The sequence below is a fragment of the Cnephaeus nilssonii genome (genome assembly GCF_951640355.1).
Source record: "Cnephaeus nilssonii genome assembly, chromosome: 15".
In the NCBI taxonomy this organism is placed as follows: Eukaryota; Metazoa; Chordata; class Mammalia; order Chiroptera; family Vespertilionidae; genus Cnephaeus; species Cnephaeus nilssonii.
The window spans coordinates 69,725,143-69,751,715 of record NC_137086.1 but is presented as its reverse complement, the minus strand read 5'-3'; the positions used below and the strand labels follow the sequence as shown (position 1 = coordinate 69,751,715).

At 56.9% G+C, this 26,573-nt stretch overlaps 1 protein-coding gene across 1 annotated transcript; it reads right to left on the bottom strand.

Moving 5' to 3' along the window:
• Window positions 1-836: 836 nt before the first annotated feature.
• On the bottom strand, window positions 837-26,573 carry IL18RAP (interleukin 18 receptor accessory protein; the record flags this gene model as incomplete). Its single annotated transcript, XM_079792244.1, has 10 exons — window positions 837-1,252; window positions 1,876-2,049; window positions 4,780-4,917; window positions 6,684-6,835; window positions 8,890-9,013; window positions 10,848-10,913; window positions 15,611-15,761; window positions 25,447-25,630; window positions 25,721-26,042; window positions 26,504-26,573. 10 exons carry the CDS (start codon window positions 26,571-26,573, stop codon window positions 837-839), a joined length of 1,797 nt encoding a protein of 598 aa, XP_079648370.1.

Sequence of the window (26,573 nt, the reverse complement as noted above, 5' to 3'; positions counted from 1 at the left end):
GGCTCACGGCTGGCGAGCACAGCAGCAGTAGCACTCCTACCTCCGTAGCAGTGCTAAGGATGTCTGACTGCTGGCTTGCTTAGGCCCGCTGAGGGGAGCAGGCCTAAGCTGGCACTCGGACATCCCCCAAGGGCTCCCGGACTATGAGAGGGCACAGGCAGTGTTGAGGGACCCCTGCAAGTGCATGAATTTCGTGCACCAGGCCTCTAGTCTACTTAATAAAAGAGTAACATGCTCATTGACTGTACCTTCATGATGCCTACCAGCCAATCAGGAGTGAGTATGCAAATTAACCCAACAAAGATGGTGGGTTAATTTGCATATATGGGTGCCGAGCGGGCTGGGGCTGGGGCGGGATGCTTGCGTTGTTGCCATGGTGATGACTCAGGCGTTCCGCACCACCCCAGCTGCTCCTTGCCTCTGGGCAGTGTGGGAAGGCACAAAGGCAGCTCCTGCCAGAGCGAAGGTGGTGCCGGCAACCAGGGGAACGAAGGCCCATTCTTGCAGGAATCTTCTTTCGTGCATCGGGCCACTAGTATATATATAAATGTATATGTACAATACTTAGTAGACATGACAGTCCACAGCCACACAATAAAAGTGGACGCATCTGCTGGTGCTGGTGCTGGTGACACTAAGAAAGCCGTGGGAGTGTGCTGAGTGTCTGGAGAATCCCCTCTCCCTCGGTCCAGTCCAGGAGACCAGAGGCCCAGCCCCAGCAACAACCCAGGGGGCTGAGCACCATCCACTTTAGATCAGCCCGATCCAGGCTGTGTGTCCTGCCTGGCAGTCTCTCTGCTCACCAGGGCTGGAGGGAGGTGTGCTTGCAGGCCAGGTCACCAGTGCCTAGGCTGGGAGCTCCTCCCAGGGGTCTCTGTTTTACTGAGTCTTCCCAGTGAGAAAGCCCTTGAGATAACCCTTAAGAGGCTCCACGGGAGCCCCGTGGGGTTTCTCACGGGCATGTGGTAGCGCATGCGAGTCCAGAACCTAGAATTGGGAGGCGCCGACTTTAAGCCTCTCCAAGTGACTGTGGGCAAAACCCGGAGAGCCTTCCTCACCAGGTCAGGTAGGGATTCTGGCTCTTGGAAGGGACAGAACTTTACTAAAATGAGCTTCAGCGTCTGATCATCCAAGGCAAGACTCACTGCTGCTTGCAGTTCAAAGACACTGGGTCCGTTGACATAGTTGGGGCTTAAGATGAAGATTCCTCTTCTACTTTTCTTGATAATGCTCACGATGTCTTCTGTGTACACTGGAAAGAAAGGATTTAACTAATTGCACTCGTATTGCTAAGCCTTGAGTCACAATAACCCTGGTTCCCCCAGACCTACGCAGGGGTTCCCCGCCAGGCGGAGCGGGACTACTCCCTGACCTCACGGGCTACCCGCCCTGTCCACAGCGGGGATACACCCTACTGCCCAGCGACTCGTCTGCAGTTCTCCCGGGCTGTCTCCTCCAAGGCCCTTCCTGTAGGAGCACAGCTGGTCGGGACAGGGCCGGGGTCAGGAGGGTCGGGACGTCCAGCCCCCGGGTAGGTCTGAGTGGAGAAGGCGGAGGCCTGGCCCAGGCTCCAGCAGCCCGCGGGCCGTGCTGGTCTGTGGCCGGCAGTGTCCCCACGCAGGGGCCACCCACTGGGAAGGACAGGGTCGTCCTGTGAGGAGCCAGGGAAGCTCTCTCCCCTGGGATGGAGGCCCTGGGCCACTCCTCTCCCCTGGGATGGAGGCTCACGTGATGGACACGTGTCTGCCCAGGTTCTTCCCTTGTGGCCCGCAGCCCTAAGCTCACAGCCCTCCCAGGAGGGGCAGGGGAGGGGGGCGGAGAGCGGCCACTGAACCGCCGCATGGCGCTATCACTTCTCTTGGGGGCAGGACCTACCTCCTCCTGGGGCCACGTCTCTTTCAAGCAAACACAAGGTGTAGCCATATTTGTTTTCCAGAACTTCGGGGAACAGCTTCAGGGCCAGGCGGTCCTCACTCACAGGCGAGGCGGGCTCGCTCTCGGAGGCGCTCCACTTGGCGTAGGAGATGAAGGCATCAAACTCCTTTTTATCTGGAGGAGAGGGCGAAGGAAGTGTAAGCCACGCACGCCTGCATGTGCTCGAAACATGGCCCACGGGACGGAGCAGGACTGGGGGTCGTTACTGAATTGATTAAAGAAAATAAAAACCAGCAGCTGAGTCCATTTCAAAACCCCGCTGGGAGCGGTGCTCATTGTCTGCCCAGGAGTCGGAGCGGTCCACGTTCTGAAGCTCCGGGCCGGCGGCTGGGGTGGCCACGCGGGAGGGGCCTGCGGGGGCGCGCAGTCCTGGGGCCACGGCTGCCCACACCGCTAACCCCGCACCGGGGCGGCGGGCCGCGCTGCCCACAGGAGGTAGCGGACACGCCAAGCCGGTGTCTGGCCCTTAGCAGCGCAGATCGGTGTCCTCCCTCCTTCTCCATGGTCTACAGGGATGGAACTTGCCCCAGGACATGTTTAGGTCTCAAATGCCTCTGTTGAGGAAATGACTGCAAACGCACATTCATGACCGGGACGCAGTAACGAACTACCTGAAAGTGGCGGAAAACCTCCCAAGTGAACCCCTGGCTCCGGGCTGGGACACCTGGAGCTTCGCTCGGGGCAGGGGGACCAGTTACCGGGTAGCAACAGCACCGCTGCTGGTGCAGCTCAGAAGTGCACCGGCTCCCTGTGGCCTCGGGCCTGGGGATGGAGGGAGGAGCCCCACATAAGGGCTGGCCCGGGGTGTGGGGCTCCTGCCCTGGAGACAGGGAGGCAGGCAGGGCATCCAGGCCCCAGTGGGGGAGGACGCTCAGGTGCAGTTTCATGTGGAACGTGCCATGGTTGCCCCAATTCCTTCCCAGTCCAGCAAACTAGGACTTTTCTATAATCAGAAAACATGATGTATCTTTGGTAATAAAATTAGAGCGTGGAATTGTTAGACAACCTGTTAGGTCCTTCAAAATGCTGACATTGTAAACTTCTGTGTATTCATCACCAACATCAGAGGAAACATTTAGCTGGAAAACACTGGTTTGGCCAGAGGGGGCACTGACTGGCTGTGCCCAGTGCCCGTCCGCCCACACCGGTTCCTGACGTGTCCGTGGAAGTGAGAGGAGCGCGGGCACAGCGAAGGTTCCCGCCAGCCGACTCTCGGGTACAAGCTGTAGAGCCTCAGGGCAAGCAGGTTTTAGTGAAGAAGCATGAGGTTGTCCAGGGAAACAAGGCATTGATCAGATATTGGCTTAATTCAAAAAGGCTAACTTTTGTTTTAAATAAATCGCAGCAGCCCTCTTGCCTAAGGGTTTCTAGTACGAGTCTCAGTGACGGTCTCAGGGAAGGTGAGGGGGAGCTTTTCACTCACAGCTCCGGAGACCTGACAGCCCTCACGAGTGGCTGGTGTGGGGCTCCTGCCCGGTGAGGGCTGGCCGGGGTGTGGGGCTCCTGCCCGGTGAGGGCTGGCCGGGGTGTGGGACTCCTGCCCGGTGAGGGCTAACCCGGGGTGTGGGGCTCCTGCCCGGTGAGGGCTGGCCGGGGTGTGGGGCTCCTGCCCGGTGAGGGCTAACCCGGGGTGTGGGGCTCCTGCCCGGTGAGGGCTAACCCGGGGTGTGGGGCTCCTGCCCGGTGAGGGCTAACCCGGGGTGTGGGGCTCCTGCCCGGTGAGGGCTAACCCGGGGTGTGGGGCTCCTGCCCGGTGAGGGCTGGCCGGGGTGTGGGACTCCTGCCCGGTGAGGGCTAACCCGGGGTGTGGGGCTCCTGCCCGGTGAGGGCTGGCCGGGGTGTGGGGCTCCTGCCCGGTGAGGGCTAACCCGGGGTGTGGGGCTCCTGCCCGGTGAGGGCTAACCCGGGGTGTGGGGCTCCTGCCCGGTGAGGGCTAACCCGGGGTGTGGGACTCCTGCCCGGTGAGGGCTGGCCGGGGTGTGGGGCTCCTGCCCGGTGAGGGCTAACCCGGGGTGTGGGGCTCCTGCCCGGTGAGGGCTAACCCGGGGTGTGGGGCTCCTGGCGGTGAGGGCTGGCCAGGGTGTGGGGCTCCTGCCCGGTGAGGGCTAACCCGGGGTGTGGGGCTCCTGGCGGTGAGGGCTGGCCAGGGTGTGGGGCTCCTGCCCGGTGAGGGCTGGCCGGGAGGCCAGCAGAGGAGAGTATTTGCTGAAACTACAGACAGTCTAACCCTGGGCCCAGGGACCAGAGAACACGGAAGCGGCGCTTCTGTTCGGGGCGTGGACGGCACTTCGCCGACAGCAGGGCACCGCAGCTCCCAGAACGTCACACTTTTGGAGACGTTCCCACCAGCGTCCAGCCCCTCGTGGTACAGACCAGGCTGACCGAGGTGACACGAAGGGGCCGCCCAAGCTCTGCCCATGCCCAGCAGTCCAGTTTGGGGGTGAGACTGTCTGGCTGTGGGGCTGCTGTGACCGGCTTCACAGGAGGTAACAGCAGGGAGGCTGCTGGTTCGCCCCACCGCCCCGCCACCCCGTCCTGTGATGGAAAGCGCAGTCTAAGACCCTCTGCAGGAGGAGGACGCGGGGTCCCCTCCCCGCCCCCCCCCCCACCCCCACAGCACCGCTTTTGCTGTCAGCAGCGAGACCATTTCAGGTCCAACCTGTGTGAGCCTCATGGCAGCCCCGCAGCTGGAGGGAGGAGCCTTCCCTGCAGGCCGCCTCCAGGTGCAGGTGCCGCAGCCCCGGGCTCGGTCCGCAGGTTAGGCACCAGGGAACACCCATTTCTGGGGCTCCTGCGCTGAGCCAGCTCTGAGAGGGACAGTCACACACAGCGAGCGGCCCTTACCCCCGAGCGTCTCGTCCTGGTCCTGGCAGGTCCGGCACAGCAGCAGCACCTCAATCCAGTACGTGAAGAGCAGCACGCCCACCACCAACGCGCCGGCCAGGGCGGCGATGGTGCCCAGGAGGACGTACAGGAGCACCACTGGGGGCGGGGAGGGCAGGGATAGAACATTGGAAACTAAACTAACTACAATGATAATCCTGCTCTGTGAACCGGGCGGTTCTGTTCTGCTCAGAGGAGCTACTGGCTGGGAGCTGCAGGCCTGGGCCACGGGAGCTCACCTGGAGCGCAGCGTCCTCTTCCGAGAACCGCGTGTCATTATGGAAAGGGTTACGACCTTGAGGCACCTGGACCCGGAGGCACTTTGTCCCGGAGGTGCCTGCTCTTTGCTACCCCCAGCCCCTGTTACCTGTAATCTGGTCCCAGGGCGCCCACCCTCTGTGAACCCCCCAGCCCGCATGGCTTGTAACCGGTAAGGTTATCCCATGCCCACTTCCCCATGCCTGTAATTCCCACTCCCCCACATAATCTTGTTCTTCTACCCAATGAGAGCAGCCGGCTTACGGGGGGCAGAGCAGATGTGTGTGGGGGACCTGCTGCTCTCCCATGCTGCCGGCAGGACTGGCATAAATGCTCATCTAGGATCCCACCCGGTCTCTGCTGCATTGGCTCAGTAGTGCCAGGCGGCCCGCCTCCTTGGTTGTCTGGTTACAGGGATACAGCGCCCTGAGCACATGCAGAGCACCCGGCGCTGTGCCCACCCACAGCTTCTCCACCTGTTATCCTGCCAGCATCGCCGCCGCCGGGAGCTTTCTTCCTGAAGGCTGGCATGCCGTCAGCCAGCCTTGAGGGATATCTTACACTGAGTGGGGAGAACCTGGGGGAGGGGCAGGTGCTGGGCAGGTGCCTGGGAAGCGGGTCGGAGCCACTGTTACTTATTTTCCCCGGGAACTGCCCCGTGCTCTGCACCCTCTCACTGCAAACTAGTTCCAGGTACAACCGTCCCCACTGAAGTCTACGCTCCCTGCGGCCAGGAGGTGCGTCTGGCACACCCTCCACGCACCTAACGTAGGAGACACACCTTTACAGAGCGCCCACGGGTACCAGAGCCAGAAGTTGTCTTATTTAAATCTCATGAGCATCCACAGTCTGCTGCTCTAGAATCATTATGAATGAATGAATAAATGAATGATATCACTTTCACCTCTGAGCGTCGTCTCAAAAGAATTACAAGCTATTTCCCACTGGAATGCCCATCCAGCTTTAAAGCGTTACGGTCTGTGATATACACATATCCTCCTGATGCTGAGCAGAATCAGTCTCTCACCTCCAGACTCCAATACCTGACCATCACGTCTTCTGGATTCAGAAGCCAGAAAGGAAAATGAGGGAGGCACCGAGGTTCTAGCACAGGCCTTTGCCTGGAGCTCGCCTAGGTGTTTGTAGAATGAAGGGGAGAATGAGATTGGCTTTTCCAACACAGCCCCAATACGCAAAATGTTGGTTAAGGAGGCCATGTCTGGGTCACTGATGTGAAACTGACTAGCTGTGGTCTTGGTCAGTTTTGAGTTCAGCAGCGAAGTGTGTAGAAGGCTGTCTAACAGCGTGTCTCGCTGCTCTCACCACAGCACTATTGCCTAGGTCCGTGGTCGGCAAACTGCGGCTCATGAGCCACATGCGGCTCTTTGGCCCCTTGAGTGTGGCTCTTCCACAAAATACCATGGCCTGGGTGAGTCTATTTTGAAGAAGTGGCGTTAGAAGAAGTTTAAGTTAAAAAAATTTGGCTCTCAAAAGAAATTTCAATCGTTGTACTGTTGATATTTGGCTCTGCTGACTAATGAGTTTGCTGACCACTGGCCTAGGAAAACCCTGGCCCGCCCTCGGGGGAGGCCCTGTACCCGGCGTACCTCCCTTCTTCCCCCTCAGCTGGAGGGGCTGCGAGGCGTTCCCCAGCGAGTTCTGGGCGAAGCAGATGAACGTCTTGTGCAGGTCACTCTGGGCAACTCTGTCCAAGTGGACGGTGCGCTGGATGACTTCCGCCTCCACGGCGGCTTTCACGCTAGGAAAGGAGGAGACATCCCAGCTGCCCAGGGCACACAACGACACCCATTCGCAGCCTCAGGACCATGTGATGGCCAGCATCGGCCTCTGCAGAGCTGGGGGCAGCCAGCAGGGAGGGCTCGGGTTTAAAGGATTGAATCTGCGAAGCATCGTTCGACGCTTACACTCAGGCATAGTCGCCTGTGGGCCTCCGCTGGCCTTGCTTACCTAAGACTTTCCCTGAGGACAGATGCTAACGAGAATTTATTAACATCTACGACGTCCGTGGAGGGCTTACTCGGTATCAGGGCGTCTTAGCACAAAAGGGGGTTATGGTCCCTCCACTCTGCACCTCACAGGAAGCCCACAGGTGTGGCCTGGGTCTTCTAATTTGGCCAGCGATGCAGACCAGGCGCGGGAGGCGAGCCCGAGTTCACGCTGCCAGTCATGGGACCCGGTGCCTGGCCTGTGCCCTGGCCCATCCAGGACCAGCAGGAGTGGGAGCCTTTATTTCCCAATGTGGATTCCCTAAGTCGCCATCTCCCCTCTGGCCTCACCCTAAGGAATCTGGTTTACACGCTGATAGTGCAGGCGGTGTTGCTTGGAGACCCCAACACCAGCGCTTCCTGCCGCCGGAGACATGCTGAGCGTCTCGCCTGCCCTGTGTGCCCCTCACAGGGGGCTGGCGGGGGCCGCAGGGGCACGATGCCGATGGGTGGGAAACAGCCCCCCAGAGGGCATGAGGTCAGAGCACACCCTCTGTCATCCTCGACTCCTTTGAACTTGGATGCAGTATCAGCTTAATAGCGGACCCAATGACTTTCCTTGTGTGAGAAGTTCCTGCTAAATCTGATCACTGTTCCAGAAACCTGTCCTTGGTTATGTTTGTTTATTGAAATGTTTTACAAATCAGAGGGGTGCCAATCACAGACTGGTACTGTGGAACAGATCTTAGAAAGACGCAGGCCCGGCAGCTTGGCCCCAAGCCCTCAACCTCAGGGCCCCATGTCTAGCCCTGTGAGGAGCTGGGTAGATCCGAATGGCTCGAGATTTCCATTTTATGGAGCAAAACTGTCTTCCCAGTTCATTCTGGCCACTAATTTGGGTTCCGTGCTCTTGAGAGCAACAAACTAAGTCTAGATTTTAGAAAACAGAGTAGCTTCTAAGCATTTCAAGACAGACTCCCGCCGAGCCTCCCTTCCCAGGCTGCACTGCCCTCACTGCCCGTAGGTTTCGGTCAGACCCCTCGGTCATGCAGCGTTTCCTCATTTCGTACTTTCTGGCCGTAATGGCCCTGGAGACCTGGGTACGCTGAGTGGGCACCGGGGAAACGGGGGCCTGGGGGACAGCATTCCCCCATTTGTGGGGCACGCTGCTTCTGTTCCAGCAGCTGGGGCCACTGTCTGTCTCCTGGTCCCCTGGATGTCTAAAGCAGCCACAGCACCTGCTGCTAAACACGGGACTTTATAGCAACTGAGATACCTCACTCCACGGCCCTGTCGGAGCCGCATTTGGCCCAGGGTTAAAGGTAACATGCACTGACTCATTTTCACCACAAGCTGGCGCTCCTGGCTACATCATCGAGTGTGTGTGTGTGTGTGTGTGTGTGTGTGTGTGTGTGAGTGTGTGTGTGGTGTGTGGTGTGTGTGTGTGTGTGTTGTGTGTGTGTTTGTGTGTGGTGATGGGGTGTGTGTATGTGGTGTATGTGTGTAGTGTGTGTGTGTGTGGTGTGTATGTGTGATGTGTGTGTGAGTGTGGTGCATGTGTATGTGGTGTGTGTGTGGTGTATGTATGTGTGTGTGGTGTGTGTGTTTGTATGTGGTGTGTGGTGTGTGTGTCTTGTGTGTGGTGTATGTGTTTGTATGTGGTGTGTGTGGTGTGTGTGGTATGTGTTTGTATGTGGTGTGTGTATGTGGTGTGTGTCTTGTGTGTGTGGCGTGTGTGGTGTGTGTGGTGTGTGTGTGATGTGTGTGTGTGTGTGTGTTTGCCTCCGTGTGCACATCGCAGAGGTTTCCGAAGGTGGAAGCACGCATTGTGGCTGCAAAGAATATTGTCCTCTGATTTCCTTCTTACCTCCTCCCTTCTTCTGTTGGGATTTCCCTCTCCTGGCCAGAATCTTTGCTGTACCATCTCAGCACCGGTGTGAAGTGCTCTTCAAAGCCAAAGCGTGCCGTGCAGTTCAGTGTCAAAGGTTTTCCTGCAAACGAAGGGGCCGCAGAAGACAGGAAGGCAGCTGTGAGGACATGGTCCTGCGCAGCAAGAGACCTGCGGACGCGGCTCCCTGCCCACAGGCCGCCGCCGAAGCGGGGCCGGGAAGGGCCTCACGCCTGCCCGCCCGCCCCCCCGCCCGCCTCTCGGGGGCAGAAACGAGGCAGCCAGCTGCGCTGAGATCGCAAACAGGGACTATGGTTTTGGTGGTTTGTTGTTGTTCTATTTTTGTGAAAGAATGTTTCTATCAATTAAAAGATTTTGTATTATAAACGTGTAATAAAGAAAGTATCAGCTATTTTTCAAAAGGGCATTATCAGAACCAAACTCCTTATTTATTAAATTTTTTTTGGTTTATTTTTATTTCTTTTTTATTGTTGACCCTGTGTCCGTTTCTCTCTGCCCCGCCTTTGCCCGCCGGCACCCGGCTCCCAGCACCCCTCCCAGCCTTCACCGCCGCTGTCTGTGTCGATGGCTATTGCACAGGTGCTTCCTGGCTGCTCTCTTCTTCTGCTTCCCTCCAGCCCCTGCCCTGACCTCTGTCTGTCTGTCCCATTTTGTTCACCAGGTTATTTTGCTCATTAGATTCCACACATGAGTGAGATCATAAGGTGTTTGTCTTTCTCTGGCTGGCTTACTTCCCTCAGCACAATGCTCTCCAGGTCCCTCCGTTGTAAAAACAACTCTCTGTGTTTAAAACGGGGGTTGGTTTGCTCGGAGCACGCAGGCCCCGTGTGGTCTGAGGGACAGAGGAAAGTTGAGGCGCTGCACCGGCTCGGCCTCCATTGCGGCTGAAGTCAAAGCTGAACGTGTTCCCGCCCAGCACAGGTCACGCGCCGACCGGCATGGAGTTCAAAGAAGACACCACTCAAGCATGGAACTGCTGTGAGCCGTGCACGATGGGTGTGCATGGATTTGCACACTAGCCTGTCTCCCCATTTTCTCCGGAGAGCTACCCAGCGATGCACTGCCTCAGCCTCAGTATCCTAACCACGAGACAGGCAGAGATTCCACTGGAAAACTCATCTTCGCGCCTTATTAATGTTTCTCCCCTAGTAATACTTTAAATTCACTGACTCCATATGTAACTTCGTTATTTTTAAATTAAATAACTTTTGTCCTTTCTTTTGTCCTTCCATTCTTGTGTTGTTGCCCATATTGCTCTTATAATCAGGATATACTGCTACCACCACCTAGCGGTCTCTTCCCATAACACAGCACTGTTTTCACATTTCTGTTAGAAATAGTTCACATGTAAAATGATACTTATTTTATGGAAGCGGCCAGTCCTTGGTTTGAACAGTGAGCGCGCAGTGGCTGTTTGGTGATGGTGGATGCTAGTGAAGCTGACCAGGGAAAAGCCCCGCGCCCAGGAGAAGGCGCTGCTCTGGAAAGCACTGAGCGGGCAGGGGTGTGGCCTGCTCCTGCCAGCACCTCAAAGGCCAGCGGTTACTGTACTTTTTAAAGGCTAATGCTACTCAAGGTGGTAAACTGGTTAACTTTATAGACAGCACCACGCCTATGGCCTCCTGGGTAAGAAAGAGCGTAACCCTATTGACCGTGTGGAAGGCACCGCCACCGCACAGCCGCTGCCTGGGCTTCTCAGTGCGGCCGTGGGGTCAGCGTAGTTTTGCCGATTTACACACCTACCGGCTGGGAGTCAGGGTCTGAGGAGGAGGAGGAGGCAGCACCCGCCAGCGGCTGAGCCCCACCCACACCCCATTCTATTGGACTGGGATCCGCTTCTCTCTTCCTTGTACCACATCACACTGGGACGTGCTCCGGGTCCCGGCATCCACTAGGGTGACACGCAGCCCACGTACCCAGCTCCACCTCCAGGGTGTCCTGGGCAGGCTCCAGGATGTCCGGCTTGAGGGTGGTGTTTTTCACTAACAGGGGGAGAGAAAGAGCATTATTTGCAGGGAAGCTGCAGCCGCCTGCTGAGCACCGGCATGCGCGGCCACATGAGGTCTGTGCACGTTGGAGCTGCCTCTGCAGACTGTTCACGTTCCAGGGCCTAGGGCCCCGGGTCCGTGTGAAAAGCGAGCTTCCAAAATGACTGCAACATCGTTTGGCTGGTGCTGGCAACACAGTAGCTTTTACAAATCCATGTCTGCTGGGCGCTTTCTTGCAGGCCATGGGGGTGCGGCTCGGGTCTGCGCTGGGTGAGCAGGCTGTGCTGTGTGTGCTGTGTGTGCTGTGTGTGCTGTGCTGTGTGTGCCATGTGTGCTGTGTGTGCTGTGCTGTGTGTGCCGTGTGTGCCGTGTGTGCTGTGTGTGCTGTGCTGTGTGTGCTGTGTGTGCTGTGCTGTGTGTGCTGTGTGTGCTGCGTGTGCTGTGTGTGTGCTGTGTGTGCTGTGTGTGCTGTGCTGTGTGTGCCGTGTGTGCTGTGCTGTGCTGTGTGTGCCGTGTGTGCCATGTGTGCCGTGTGTGCCGTGTGTGCCGTGTGTGCTGTGTGTGCTGTGTGTGCTGTGTGTGCCGTGTGTGCCGTGTGTGCTGTGTGTGCCGTGTGTGCCGCGTGTGCTGTGTGTGCTGTGTGTGCTGTGTGTGCTGTGCTGTGTGTGCTGTGTGTGCCTTGTGTGCCGCGTGTGCTGTGTGTGCTGTGTGTGCTGTGCTGTGTGTGCTGTGTGTGCCGTGTGTGCCGTGTGTGCTGTGTGTGCTGTGTGTGCTGTGCTGTGTGTGCTGTGTGTGCTGTGCTGTGTGTGCTGTGTGTGTTGTGTGTGCTGTGTGTGCTGTGTGTGCTGCGTGTCCTGCATGTGCTGTGTGTGTGCTGTGTGTGCCGTGTTTGCTGTGTGTGCTGTGTGTGCTGTGCTGTGTGTGCCGTGTGTGCTGTGCTGTGCTGTGTGTGCCGTGTGTGCCGTGTGTGCCGTGTGTGCTGTGTGTGCCGTGTGTGCTGTGTGTGCTGTGTGTGCCGTGTGTGCTGCGTGTGCTGTGTGTGCTGTGCTGTGTGTGCCGTGTGTGCTGTGCTGTGCTGTGTGTGCTGCGTGTGCTGCGTGTGCCCTGTGTGCCGTGTGTGCTGTGTGTGCTGTGTGTGCTGTTTGTGCTGCGTGTGCTGTGTGTGCTGTGTGTGCTGTGCTGTGTGTGCCGTGTGTGCTGTGCTGTGCTGTGTGTGCTGCGTGTGCTGCGTGTGCCCTGTGTGCCATGTGTGCTGTGTGTGCTGTGTGTGCTGTTTGTGCTGCGTGTGCTGTGTGTGCTGTGTGTGCTGTGTGTGCTGTGCTGTGTGTGCCGTGTGTGCTGTGTTGTGCTGTGTGTGCTGTGTGTGCCATGTGTGCCATGTGTGCCGTGTGTGCCGTGTGTGCTGTGTCTGCCGTGTGTGCCGTGTGTGCTGTGTGTGCTGCGTGTGCTGTGTGTGCTGTGTGTGCTGTGTGTGCTGTGCCGTGTGTGCCGTGTGTGCCGTGTGTGCCGTGTGTGCCGTGTGTGCCGTGTGTGCCGTGTGTGCTGTGTGTGCCGTGTGTGCCGTGTGTGCTGTGCCGTGTGTGCTGTGTGTGCTGTGTGTGCTGTGTGTGCTGCGTGTGCTGTGTGTGCTGTGTGTGCTGTGCTGTGTGTGCCGTGTGTGCTGTGTTGTGCTGTGTGTGCTGTGTGTGCCGTGTGTGCCATGTGTGCCGTGTGTGCCGTGTGTGCCGTGTGTGCTGTGTCTGCCGTGTGTGCTGTGTGTGCTGTGTGTGCCGTGTGTGCCGTGTGTGCCGTGTGTGCTGTGTGTGCCGTGTGTGCTGTGTGTGCCGTGTGTGCCGTGTGTGCCGTGTGTGCCGTGTGTGCCGTGTGTGCTGTGTGTGCCGTGTGTGCCGTGTGCCGTGTGTGCCGTGTGTGCTGTGTGTGCCGTGTGTGCCGTGTGTGCTGTGCCGTGTGTGCCATGTGTGCTGTGTGTGCCGTGTGTGCCGTGTGTGCTGTGCCGTGTGTGCCATGTGTGCTGTGTGTGCCGTGTGTGCCGTGTGTGCTGTGCCGTGTGTGCCATGTGTGCTGTGTGTGCCGTGTGTGCCGTGTGTGCTGTGCCGTGTGTGCCATGTGTGCTGTGTGTGCTGTGTGTGCCGTGTGTGCTGTGTCGTGTGTGCAGTGTGTGCTGTGCCGTATGTGCTGTGTGTGCCGTGTGTGCTGTGTGTGCCGTGTGTGCCGTGTGTGCCGTGTGTGCTGTGTGTGCCGTGTGTGCTGTGTGTGCTGTGTGTGCTGTGTGTTCTGTGTGTGCCCTGTGTGCTGTGTGTGCCGTGTGTGCCGTGTGTGCTGTGTGTGCCGTGTGTGCTGTGTGTGCCGTGTGTGCCATGTGTGCTGTGCTGTCTCTCCTCTCAGTACATATCCAAAGCCCACCTAGTTGTCCACCTTGCAACCTGGCCTATCCTCTCCCCTCTCCTTCACTCACAATCTCACCATCCTCTCAGATACACCCCGAAAATACTGAGTCCATCCGCCTCTCCCCACCCCTCGGCCATCCTAGTTCCCCCTCCATCAGCCATGCCTGCTTGACTGCAGCAGCCTCCTAATCCTTCTCCCATCTCCATCCTCCCCCCACAAACCCATTTTCTACACAGTGGACAGTAACCTCCATTTAATACAAATCTATTCCCGACCCTCCTCTGCCCAGAACCCTCCATGGCTCCCTACTGTTCCTCGGATGAGGTCCCTGCTCCCGGGACAGGGTCTGTCAGTCTTGTTTGCAGACACTCGCCCTCCACTGCCCCTGCTCTTGCTGGGCTGCACGGCCTCCCACACTCCCCGCGCTGCTGCCTCTGCCGGAGCGGCGTCTTTCCCGCCTGCATTGGTGACTGCTTCTCATCCCTGTTCCCGCTTTGGGCTCGGGATGCCAGGTCTGGGTTTGTGCCCACTTTCTCTCCGCTCCTCACATTGTACAGTCATAGCCTGTCCTCTGTCTGCCCCACAGAGTGCTAAGTTCTGGGAGGCCAGAGGAGGGTGCAGGGACCGTTTGCACATCCGCAGCATAAGCCCCGTCCTCACACAGACTCGGTTCTCAGCAGACACGTGTGTGCAAATGGACAAGTCAACGATGGGGGGACGAGGAGGACATGAGTGACGACAGATCAGGCTTGATTGAACGAGATGCCACAGGTGGTCCAAGGAGTCCTCGGGGAAGAGAAAGCCGGTCTGCCCCTGGGGACCGACGGCGAGGGGCCAGGCCTGCGGGAAGGACAGCCACGGGCCACCTGGAGGGGCACGTGGTGCCCGCGGGGCGTTTGCTTCTGTCTCCTTCTACAAGGAGCAGTCTGGTCGGCGTGGAACTGCTGAGCTGCGGCAGCGAGGGCAGGGCCAGGCTGCCCGTACGGCTTGTGGCTCACAGTTAAAGGAGAGGAGGCAAAGCTGAGTAATATGTGTCCAAGAGATACATCAGCTACCCGGTAGCTGTTCCATACAAGACATGGCGACTGCCTTGGTAATGCTTTGAGATGGCCACGCTTACATTACTGACTAGTTTATTCATGCCGACACTTGTAGGTCCAGTGGGCTGAGCCAAGGCAATGACTGGGCCAAAACATAGGGAACTCTCAGCAGGATAAGCCCTGGGCCATAAACATGACAAGATGCTCAGCTTCACTAGCACGCAGGGGAAGGTAAATTGATATAAATAAGAGACCCCACTTGGCACCAACAAAAATAAAGTCTGAGGACACCAAGAATAATTTAGGAATAATGGGAATCTGTTCACTGCTGATGAAGATGTAAATTGGCAAAACAATACCTTAGAATGATATCGTGTGCTTAATAACACAAATCACATTCTATAACATAGAACATTATTCTGTTTTATGAATGGACACATACATATGTAAAGAAGGCATAAATAGAAAGAATATTCTATATAATAAAAAGCTAATAAGCAAATTGACAGAACAGCGGAACAATCGGTGGCTATGACACACACTGACCACCAGGGGGCAGATGCTCAATGAAGGGGATGCCCCCTGGTGGTCAGTGCGCTCCCACAGCGGGAGCGCCACTCAGCCAGAAGCTGGGCTCTCGGCTGGCGAGCACAGCGGCCATGGGGGGAGCCTCTCCCACCTCTGCGGCAGCACTAAGGATGTCTGACTAATGGCTTAGCCTGCTCCCACTGGACATCCCCTGAGGGTTCCTAGACTTCAAGAGGGCGCAGGCTGGGCTGAGGGCCCCCCCTCCTCCAGTGCATGAATCTCGTGCACCGGGCCTCTGGTAAACTATAAAACTAAACTACATCTGGGAAGGGAGGAGAAAAGGAAGAGATGATGGCATGGGCCTCAAGCTGTATCTGTAATGTTTTGTTTCTTTAAATAAAAAGCAAGATTTTAGGCCTGTGGAAAAATGTTCACAGTGTTAAAGCTGGTGATAGGTACATGGGTGTCAGCTGTTTCTCTGTGTGAATTATTGGTATCACTTTTAACTTTATTACAGAAACAAACCAGGGATAAATGCATGGGAAACCCAGCTGGGGACAACTTGGATATGAGCCTTCCCTGGAGAAGACTCTAGGTTAATGGGAAAACTGATGTTTGCGATATTCAAGGCTTTCCCCGATGACACTGTATGTCTATCACGCAGCCTCAGGAAGATGACTTTAACTGGGTAGTTGGGATTCAAACATGAAATCTGGAAACCAAGATCTCACTTACCGATGGTTTTCACTTGAACAACAGCTCTGACCGTCCAGGCCCCCACACCATCGGCCTGAGTGTAGTCGCAGGCATACGTGCCCTGGTGGTAGTCATAGATCACATCCAGCTGCAGCGGGTTGCTCCTCTGCTCAGAGAGCAGTCTTCCATTCTAATCCGAGAGACAAAAAGTCAAGTAAAGCTCTTTCCTCAGAGAATTGTTCTTAGGCGAATTGCGCCTTTCGGAAGCCTTCACACATTGAACCATGGAAGGGAACAGCCCGCCTGAGCTGAGCACACGACAGTCACCCTCGAGCGAGGGAGAGGTTCTGTTCGGAAGTTGTCCTCGCAAAGTTCTTCCTTAAAATAAGAGGCGTCTACATACCATCATGCTGTGGGCGCCCAATCTAGTCAGCCCACTAAGATATATTTAATTTATTATTTTCCAAAGCATGAGTCAACCCCGGAGAGTATTCCAGAAAACTCATCATATTCTAAGTAGCTAATTCCAAATGAATTTTTTAAACCTATGTGTTTATTATGTCTGAAAATTTATGCAGATTTTCTGTATATGGGGGTAATATAAAGCTTCCTCTTTAAATAAATTTAACTTTAATAAAATAATAAAATTGAAATTCAAAACAGAAAGTACATCGATATGACAACGAATGGCTGGTGACTGGAAAACAGCTGTTTCCCTCATGGTGGCCAAAGCTGCCTGAGGACGGACATAGCTGGGAGACTCCCTCTCCCTTCGGAGTCTGTCCGAGCACCTCTGGTGCTTCGGATAGAGTCTCCCCGCTGGAGTGCCTGCCTTCCTCAGCCTCCCCGCTGCAGTGCCTGCCTTCCTTAGCCTCCCCGCTGCAGTGCCTGCCTTCCTTAGCCTCCCCGCTGCAGTGTGACTGCCTTCCTTAGCCTCCCCGCTGCAGTGCCTGCCTTCCTTAGCCTCCCTGCTGCAGTGTGACTGCCTTCCTTAGCCTCCCCGCTGCAGTGAATGCCTTCCTTAGCCTCCCCGCTGCAGTGTGCCTGCCTTCCTTAGCCTCCCCGCTGCAGTGTGACTGCCTTCCTTAGCCTCCCCGCTGCAGTGACTGCCTTCCTTAGCCTCCCCGCTGCAGTGCCTGCCTTCCTTAGCCTCCCCGCTGCAGTGCCTGCCTTCCTTAGCCTCCCCGCTGCAGTGTGACTGCCTTCCTTAGCCTCCCCGCTGCAGTGCCTGCCTTCCTTAGCCTCCCCGCTGCAGTGACTGCCTTCCTTACCCTCCCCGCTGCAGTGTGACTGCCTTCCTTAGCCTCCCCGCTGCAGTGAATGCCTTCCTTAGCCTCCCACTGCAGTGACTGCCTTCCTTACCCTCCCCGCTGAAATGCCTGCCTTCCTTAGCCTCCCCGCTGCAGTGTGACTGCCTTCCTTAGCCTCCCCGCTGCAGTGAATGCCTTCCTTAGCCTCCCCGCTGCAGTGTGCCTGCCTTCCTTAGCCTCCCCGCTGCAGTGACTGCCTTCCTTAGCCTCCCCGCTGCAGTGTGACTGCCTTCCTTAGCCTCCCCACTGCAGTGACTGCCTTCCTTACCGTCCCCGCTGGAGTGCCTGCCTTCCTTAGCCTCCCCGCTGCAGTGTGCCTGCCTTCTTTAGCCTCCCCGCTGCAGTGAATGCCTTCCTTAGCCTCCCCGCTGCAGTGCCTGCCTTCCTTAGCCTCCCCGCTAAAGTGCCTGCCTTCCTTAGCCTCCCCGCTGCAGTGTGACTGCATTCCTTAGCCTCCCTGCTGCAGTGACTGCCTTCCTTAGCCTCCCCGCTGCAGTGTGACTGCCTTCCTTAGCCTCCCCGCTGCAGTGACTGCCTTCCTTAGCATCCCCGCTGCAGTGACTGCCTTCCTTAGCCTCCCCACTACAGTGTGCCTGCCTTCCTTAGCCTCCCCGCTGTAGTGACTGCCTTCCTTAGCCTCCCCGCTGCAGTGCCTGCCTTCCTTAGCCTCCCCGCTGCAGTGACTGCCTTCCTTAGCCTCCCCGCTGCAGTGTGACTGCCTTCTTTAGCTTCCCCGCTGCAGTAACTGCCTTCCTTAGCCTCCCCGCTGCAGTGTGCCTGCCTTCCTTAGCCTCCCCGCTGCAGTGACTGCCTTCCTTACCCTCCCCACTACAGTGTGCCTGCCTTCCTTAGCCTCCCCGCTGTAGTGACTGCCTTCCTTAGCCTCCCCGCTGCAGTGCCTGCCTTCCTTAGCCTCCCCGCTGCAGTGACTGCCTTCCTTAGCCTCCCCACTGCAGTGTGACTTCCTTCCTTAGCCTCCCCGCTGCAGTGCGCCTGCCTTCCTTAGCCTCCCAGCTGCAGTGACTGCCTTCCTTAGCCTCCCCGCTGCAGTGACTGCCTTCCTTAGCCTCCCCGCTGCAGGGACTGCTTTCCTTAGCCTCCCCGCTGCAGTGTGACTGCCTTCCTTAGCCTCCCCGCTGCAGTGCCTGCCTTCCTTAGCCTCCCCGCTGCAGTGACTGCTTTCCTTAGCCTCCCCGCTGCAGTGTGCCTGCCTTCCTTAGCCTGCCCGCTGCAGTGAATGCCTTCCTTAGACTCCCAGCTGCAGTGCCTGCCTTCCTTAGCCTCCCCGCTGCAGTGCCTGCCTTCCTAAGCCTCCCCGCTGCAGTGACTGCTTTCCTTAGCCTCCCCGCTGCAGTGTGACTGCCTTCCTTAGCCTCCCCACTGCAGTGACTGCCTTCCTTAGCCTCCCCGCTGCAGTGCCTGCCTTCCTTAGCCTTCCCGCTGCAGTGCCTGCCTTCCTTAGCCTCCCCGCTGCAGTGCCTGCCTTCCTTAGCCTCCCCGCTGCAGTGCCTGCCTTCCTTAGCCTCCCCGCTGCAGTGAATGCCTTCCTTAGCCTCCCCGCTGCAGTGCCTGCCTTCCTTAGCCTCCCCGCTGCAGTGCCTGCCTTCCTAAGCCTCCCCGCTGCAGTGACTGCTTTCCTTAGCCTCCCTGCTGCAGTGTGACTGCCTTCCTTAGCCTCCCCGTTGCAGTGCCTGCCTTCCTTAGCCTCCCCGCTGCAGTGTGACTGCCTTCCTTAGCCTCCCCGCTGCAGTGACTGCTTTCCTTAGCCTCCCCGCTGCAGTGTGACTGCCTTCCTTAGCCTCCCCGTTGCAGGGACTGCTTTCCTTAGCCTCCCCGCTGCAGTGTGCCTGCCTTCCTTAGCCTCCCCGCTGCAGTGCCTGCCTTCCTTAGCCTCCCCGCTGCAGTGTGCCTGCCTTCCTTAGCCTCCCCGCTGCAGTGAATGCCTTCCTTAGCCTCCCCGCTGCAGTGCCTGCCTTCCTTAGCCTCCCCGCTGCAGTGCCTGCCTTCCTAAGCCTCCCCGCTGCAGTGACTGCTTTCCTTAGCCTCCCTGCTGCAGTGTGCCTGCCTTCCTTAGCCTCCCCGTTGCATGCCTGCCTTCCTTAGCCTCCCCGCTGCAGTGTGACTGCCTTCCGTAGCCTCCCCGCTGCAGTGCCTGCCTTCCTTAGCCTCCCCGCTGCAGTGCCTGCCTTCCTTAGCCTCCCTGCTGCAGTGCCTGCCTTCCTTAGCCTCCCCGCTGCAGTGAATGCCTTCCTTAGCCTCCCCGCTGCAGTGCCTGCCTTCCTTAGCCTCCCCGCTGCAGTGTGCCTGCCTTCCTTAGCCTCCCCGCTGCAGTGCCTGCCTTCCTTAGCCTCCCCGCTGCAGTGTGCCTGCCTTCCTTAGCCTCCCCGCTGCAGTGCCTGCCTTCCTTAGCCTCCCCGCTGCAGTGCCTGCCTTCCTTAGCCTCCCCGCTGCAGTGCCTGCCTTCCTTAGCCTCCCCGCTGCAGTGAATGCCTTCCTTAGCCTCCCCGCTGCAGTGCCTGCCTTCCTTAGCCTCCCCGCTGCAGTGCCTGCCTTCCTAAGCCTCCCCGCTGCAGTGACTGCTTTCCTTAGCCTCCCTGCTGCAGTGTGACTGCCTTCCTTAGCCTCCCCGTTGCAGTGACTGCCTTCCTTAGCCTCCCCGCTGCAGTGACTGCCTTCCTTAGCCTCCCCGCTGCAGTGCCTGCCTTCCTTAGCCTTCCCGCTTCAGTGCCTGCCTTCCTTAGCCTCCCCGCTGTAGTGCCTGCCTTCCTTAGCCTCCCCGCTGCAGTGCCTGCCTTCCTTAGCCTCCCCGCTGCAGTGAATGCCTTCCTTAGCCTCCCCGCTGCAGTGAATGCCTTCCTTAGCCTCCCCGCTGCAGTGCCTGCCTTCCTAAGCCTCCCCGCTGCAGTGACTGCTTTCCTTAGCCTCCCTGCTGCAGTGTGACTGCCTTCCTTAGCCTCTCCGTTGCAGTGCCTGCCTTCCTTAGCCTCCCCGCTGCAGTGTGACTGCCTTCCTTAGCCTCTCCGCTGCAGTGACTGCTTTCCTTAGCCTCCCCGCTGCAGTGTGACTGCCTTCCTTAGCCTCCCCGTTGCAGGGACTGCTTTCCTTAGCCTCCCCGCTGCAGTGTGCCTGCCTTCCTTAGCCTCTCCGCTGCAGTGCCTGCCTTCCTTAGCCTCCCCGATGCAGTGTGCCTGCCTTCCTTAGCCTCCCCGATGCAGTGCCTGCCTTCCTTAGCCTCCCCGCTGCAGTGACTGCCTTCCTTACCCTCCCTGCTGCAGTGACTGCCTTCCTTACCCTCCCCGCTGCAGTGACTGCCTTCCTTAGCCTCCCCGCTGCAGTGACTGCCTTCCTTAGCCTCCCCGCTGCAGTGCCTGCCTTCCTTACCCTCCCCGCTGCAGTGACTGCCTTCCTTACCCTCCCCGCTGCAGTGACTGCCTTCCTTAGCCTCCCCGATGCAGTGTGCCTGCCTTCCTTAGCCTCCCCGATGCAGTGCCTGCCTTCCTTACCCTCCCCGCTGCAGTGACTGCCTTCCTTACCCTCCCCGCTGCAGTGACTGCCTTCCTTAGCCTCCTCGCTGCAGTGACTGCCTTCCTTACCCTCCCCACTGCAGTGACTGCCTTCCTTAGCTTCCCCGCTGCAGTGTGCCTGCCTTTCCTTGCTGACTCTTGCCCTGTCAGTGGCCTCTGCCCCCGCCATCCCCGCAGTGCCATGCTCCTTCTCACCCAGGTTTACAGTCTGCCCGCCTTTGCCGGGCGGGCGCTGCTCAGCTTCAGCCCCACGGAGAGGGAGCCCTTCCCGGGACAAGTCAGGCACCACTACCAGCTCCTTGCAGCGGGCTCAGACCGCCGTCATTGTGTCCTCCCCACTGTGTGTGCCCCTCGTATGTAGTGTGGTGTTGAGTGTGTAGGTATCTCCTTCTCTGGGGTTGTCGAGAGCAGTCTTTGTGCCAATACATATGCCAGGTCCTGGACACACCGTGCGGAATCAACCCGGCCTTTCTCTCAGTGAGTGCGCCGTGCAAGGACACAGGCCCGCGTGTCAGCCAGAGGGAGATGCACCCGGTGGCCGTGCCTATGCTTATAGGAATCAGGCATGCCTCTCCAGTCCAAGCAGAGCGTTGAAGAATGTGTAGGAACCAGTCAGTTAAAGAAAAGCCACCTAAGAACTCTTGAAGCAAAGCATGCACGCAGGAAGCAAGGCCAGCTGAAGGGCGGATGTGCGTGGTTGTGTTTGATCTCTGGGCTCCAGCCCCCCGCAGGCGGCGGCAGCAGGCTGCCCTCTGCAGAGGGTGAGTGAGTGATGAGTGCGTGCACAACTGAACAGAAGGTTTTGAAGCTTAAGAGTCATATTATTAGGCTTTTTTTTTTAAATGGCAACTCAGTGTGAGAGCACCTACCAATTTAAGCAAAGACTATCATAATCACTTTTGTACCACGAGGGACTGGGCAGGGTCGGAGCATGAGCATCTGTTAGGTGATTATCACTGTGCACTTACGGGGAGCTCCTGCCTCCACGTGGCACGTGGCCTTCCGAGTTCCAACCAGGAGTGCCAGGAGCAGCCCGCTCACCACTGCAGGCAAGGAAAAGGGAGCAACAACAAAGAGTAGCAGTGAGAGCCTGTCACCCACGCAGCCCACAGAGCTTTCTCGTGTGTCAGCTCGTCTGACTGTCCAAAGGCTTCCTGGCTGGGTTTGCACAGGTCCTGGTTTCCATTCTACAGACGAGGAGCCTGAGCTCCGGACTTGGTCTTTTGCTCTGTGGCACAGAGCTGGCCAGTGAGAGCACTGGACATTTATCTAAATGACTCTGATTTTGAGTTTCCAGTTCTGATGGAGGAATTCCCCTTCCACGCTGCCTGCTGACTTGTAGAGTCAGGGATTCCCCACTCCACATCTCTGGTGTGGTTCCTGTGGCTCAGGAGGAACTTCCAGGAGGTTGCCAAGCAGCCGGGGGTGGGGGCAGAACTGGTTGGAGGGGCAGCTGCCATGTGAAGAAAACCAAGGCCAAGTAGTGGGGCAGACAAGGTTAAATAGCCGGTCAGCTGATCTCAAGGATCAAGAATCCTTTAAAAGGAAGGTTCAGAGCACGGGATAAAAGTCAGAGACAGAATCCTGCACAACACAGTAACAACGTAAAAGAAAAGAAACTAGAGTGGAGGTTGTTGTAAATCACATGGGAAGGCAGAGTTAGAACTAAGTCGTTGGCTGAGCGAGGGAAGATGAGTGATAACAAAGTGGACCTAATCCTCCTATATAAGGGTAATATGCAAATCAACCAAACGGGAACAACAGTAGCTATGACATGCACTGACCACCAGGGGGCAGATGCTCAACACAGGAGCTTCCCCTAGCCGGCAGGCCCCGATGGCCCAATCGGACCTGCCAGCCAACCTCTCAGTCCCTTCTCCTGGCGGGCAGGCTCCGATTGCCTGATGGGGAATGGGGAACTGGGGGTGGGTGACTGCGGACACCCGTGGCACCAGGCCAAGGCCCCCTGCCCGCTGGTCACTCCATACACAGAGGGTGACCAGTATCAGGGGACAGGCTGGCAAGTGGGTGGGAACAGCCAACCTCGAGGTACCTCCCCTTACCCCCCCCCAGGCCAGTGGGCTCCCATTGCCCAATGGCAAGTGGGGAACAAGGGGTGGGTGGCAGCGAGGGGCTGGGCTGGCTGCTGGCAGCCGGGGAAGATGGCCCTGATCACTGGCCAAGCCTAGGGCCTGTACCCATGCATGAATTTCGTGTGCCAGGCCTCTAGTTTTTTCCATAAAAATGTAAGTATGGCTTAGTATGTACCATTAAGACTTTATGAGGTGGAAATAAAAGGAACATCAAAGACAAGAGATAAGAGATAAGCAATTTGTGTTAAGAATGATGGAAACCCCTTTCTAATAATACAATCACAAATGAGTCAGGTGGGAAACAGAGGGGCTAGTTTTGTTCAGATGTAAAGAAAATAACCAGATACAGAAGGAGCAGCAGCTCAATGTGAACCTGTGTGAATAGTGTCAGGAAGTCCTGGAGAGAACTGAGGCACACCCTTTATTTTATTTACTTATTTTTAGTCCTCACCTGAGAATATTTTAAAATTGATTTTAGAGAGAGAGGAAGAGAGGGAGAGAGCTATCGATGTGAAAGAGAAGCATTGATTGGCTGCCTCCGGTACTTGCCCTGACCAGGTAAGGAACCCAGAAGCTTTTTGGTGTATGGGATGACACACCAGCCAACTGAGCTACCTGCCAGGGTAAAAGGACTTTTAAAGGAATATGTGGAGCAAGGAGAAGAACAAAGCAGGAAAGCGTGGCCGACTCGAGACTTTACTATTCTACTCTGATGCATCTGCATCTCAGGTCCTGTCTTCCCGGGACGCGGTGCCCTCACGTCTGTTAATGACTCTGTGTGCCCAGCTCCCTCTTCTCACCCCTAACTGAGTGCCTGGCTGCTTTCTCCAGTTTGGTAGATGCTGTGAGTTTACTTCGAACCATAAAGTCCCCAAATGTGGTAGTCACCCTTTCACACCCTCCAGTTACATCATTTGATCTTCTGTTTTATTCCTTGAAAATATCTGTAGGGTCCAACATCTTCTCTTCCCCCTGGGTTCTGGCTCACGACTTACACTTGGAAAGTTCAAACACACCAACAGGGACCTAGTAACACTACCACATTCCCAGCCGGCCGCCTATGCGCACAGTCTACCCTGACTCCACCGGCACGACCCTCTGCCCGCCGAGCCGAGCGCTGCCCAGCCCGGAGCGTGCCTGCCGGCTCCTGTTTCCAGCGTCCATCCCGCATTCCCTCCAAGGGCCGCTGAACCGTCACTTGTTGCAATCAACTGACAACATTCCATTTACACACATTTTGCTCTAACATGTATCTTTTAATGGGCGTAAATGTGTGCTATGGAGAGCAATTCCGCCTGGATTCAGGGTGCCTGCGTTAGTGCCATCTGCTCTGCAGGGGTGTGAGACACCCACCAGCTGAGTGCATGCCGTTTGGCATGAGAGAAAGGAGCATTGGGTGCTATTTCCTGCCTAATAGCATCACTTTCAGTAATACACTACATCCATGAGCTCTGTGAGCCTCCAGGTATGCATGTGTCTGTGTGCATGTGTGTGTATGCACTGCACACACACACACACGTAATGCATAACCAACCTAAACCGTGCCTCTCCAAAGCCGCATCAGAAGGTACAATTTTCACAGCAGGCATGGTTTCCTGCGCTTAGAACAGAGGCCTTTCCCCACGGACACAGCCTGGCACGTGCAGTGAAAGCATAGAGAAGTGACTGAAGCTTCTCAGTGAACGTCAGGCAGCCTCAGGGTGTCGCTCACAGAGCAATCCGTGCAGGAAGTTGGCAGCGCTCTGGCTGGTGCGCACCCAAAAGTGAAAATGCCTTTCATTTCAAGGTGTGCACGTCTATCTGGAAGGCGGGGCAAGCCTCTTTGCGGGGCTGGGAGCAGCCCCTGGGCACAGCAAGGCCTCTGTCACCCGGTTACAATGCTCACCAGCCAAGAGAGACCGGACAGGGCTGAGCAGAACCACGGACTCCTTACTAACCTCATCTTAGAGGCTGTGAAATGAATGTGCCCCCAACTGGGAGTTTTGAAGCCAGCACGTTTTCAGTGTCACTTTAAAATGCAAATGGCAGCACTAACCCTCCCCGAGTAGGTATTTCTACAAAGGCATAGAGCACTGGCCACCTGTTGTCCCCAGGTCTCAGGAGAACCAAGTGGCAAACGCTCTCCCCAGCAGGCGCCCCTCCACACCTCTACCGTGGGGTCTGGGAGTGCAGGGAACCACCCAGCAAGCAGGCTGCCTGCTGGACACCAATCAGCGGCAAGCTAAAATGATGTTTTATATTAACAAACAGACATATTTTGAAGTCAAATTTAAAGTTTTACATGACTTTTAAGGCAAAGTACTGGACTTTACACGATGGTTGCCAGTGCAGTGGCATTTGAATTCTATCCCCTGATTCCGCCTCCAGGGGCCGGCTGGCAGGGGCTTTGGAGGCGATGCTGGGAGCGCTGCATAGACTGTGGCACGAGGTGACCATAGCACAGGAGAATGCCCAGTGCTCTGCTCTGTGGTTGCTAACTCACGTCATCACGGAACTGCCTCTCCTGGCCCCGTGGCCTCCTCTGAGCACCGCACGCCCGCCTCCCGGTCTCGCCTGTCCCTCAGGGCCACCCAGAGCTGCCACTCAGGAAAGCGCTCCCCTCCCCGGGGCCCCCGGAGCCCTTCTTCTCACTGGTTGGGTGCTCCCTCCCCTGAAAACTCTCAGGGCTTTCCTCGGCAGGCTGCTGGGCCGGCGGTAACTGTCTTACTCCACATGGACACCCCTGACCTGAGGAAGTGTCCCCGCACGATGGAAGGGCGCTGGGACAGCTGGGACCGCGTCCTGTGGCCGGGCGAAGGCCGTTTTAGAAAGTCGGTCTTTCTTGTAGGCACAAGGCCAGCCTTGGGGAAGCTCTGGGCCTGACATCCTCACGCCCACGATTCTGTGTACGGACAGACGCGGCCACTGAACCCCACATCGTGCGCGGGTTTGGGAGAAGTCACTCTTACCTGGTACCAGGTCAGCTCTGGGCTCGGGGCGCCCCCCTGGCAGCTGAGGCTGGGGCAGTGAATGGAGTCCGTGCTGCCCAGACGGAGGTAGCGCGTCCGGGGCGCGGGGCGTGCGCAGGACAGGTCGGCCCGGGGCCGCACCTCCAGGACCATCCTCGCACAGCAGGCCTCGTCGCTGGGGCTCCTGGGAGAGGCAGCGCGTCCCGTGAACACAGATTAGACCCAGACACGAGGGGCTGGCATGTTTTCAGATAAGAATGCGTGTGGGACTTACCTAGTCCTGGGCCTACAAATATATGACCCAGCACTGCTCCTCTCCACCGTCAAAAAACGCAGGGTCGTCTTGTCCAGGAGGAGGTGAGACTGGTTCCTGGTAATTTCCTGTAACGCGCCTCCTTCCCGAGGTTGAAGGTACCACTGGGCATCAGACAGGCCCTCGCCGCCAGGGCAGGGCCGGCGTTCAGGGCCCGGGGCGGGAGAGAGAGGGTTTCTGTGGTGGAAACGGGATTTCTCTGGCTCTGCTAAGTCACAGAATAAGACAAACTCCTCGGTGCTCTTTGAGGAGTACATCCAAAGGAAGTTTTTGATGGAGCAACCTGAAAACCACAATAAACAAAGCAACACAGAAGTACATTAAAGGATGAAACTGACATATTTACAAAGAATAGTAGTGTATTGTTCCACTTCACTGTCCCCATTTTGTGGGAAAAGGAAGTTTACATGCTAACGCCCCCCGCCCCAGGGCACCCCAGCATCTTCAGCATAGCAGGGCGTAATATTTGATTATTATTTAATTTTATTTTGAGCAGTTAGACGGCTAAGCCCATGTATTCCTCTTCCTGCTCCCACCCAACACCCACCTGAGTAACTGGGTTCCCATCAATACTTGGTATCAGCTGAAGGCTGTTCACCCCAATAATTTCTCCTCTTACAACCCCTTACTTCTAAGAAGAATGTGTTCTGTGTTAGTGTGTCATGCTACTGATATATCAAATTATCTGTCACTTTAAACTTTGACCATAAGGTTCAGTGTTGACATGAAAAGTGAAGCCCCTACCTGAAATATTAAACCCTTTAATCCTCTCTCCTGTGACAAACCAGAGAAAGATCCACCCCAAATGGAGCAT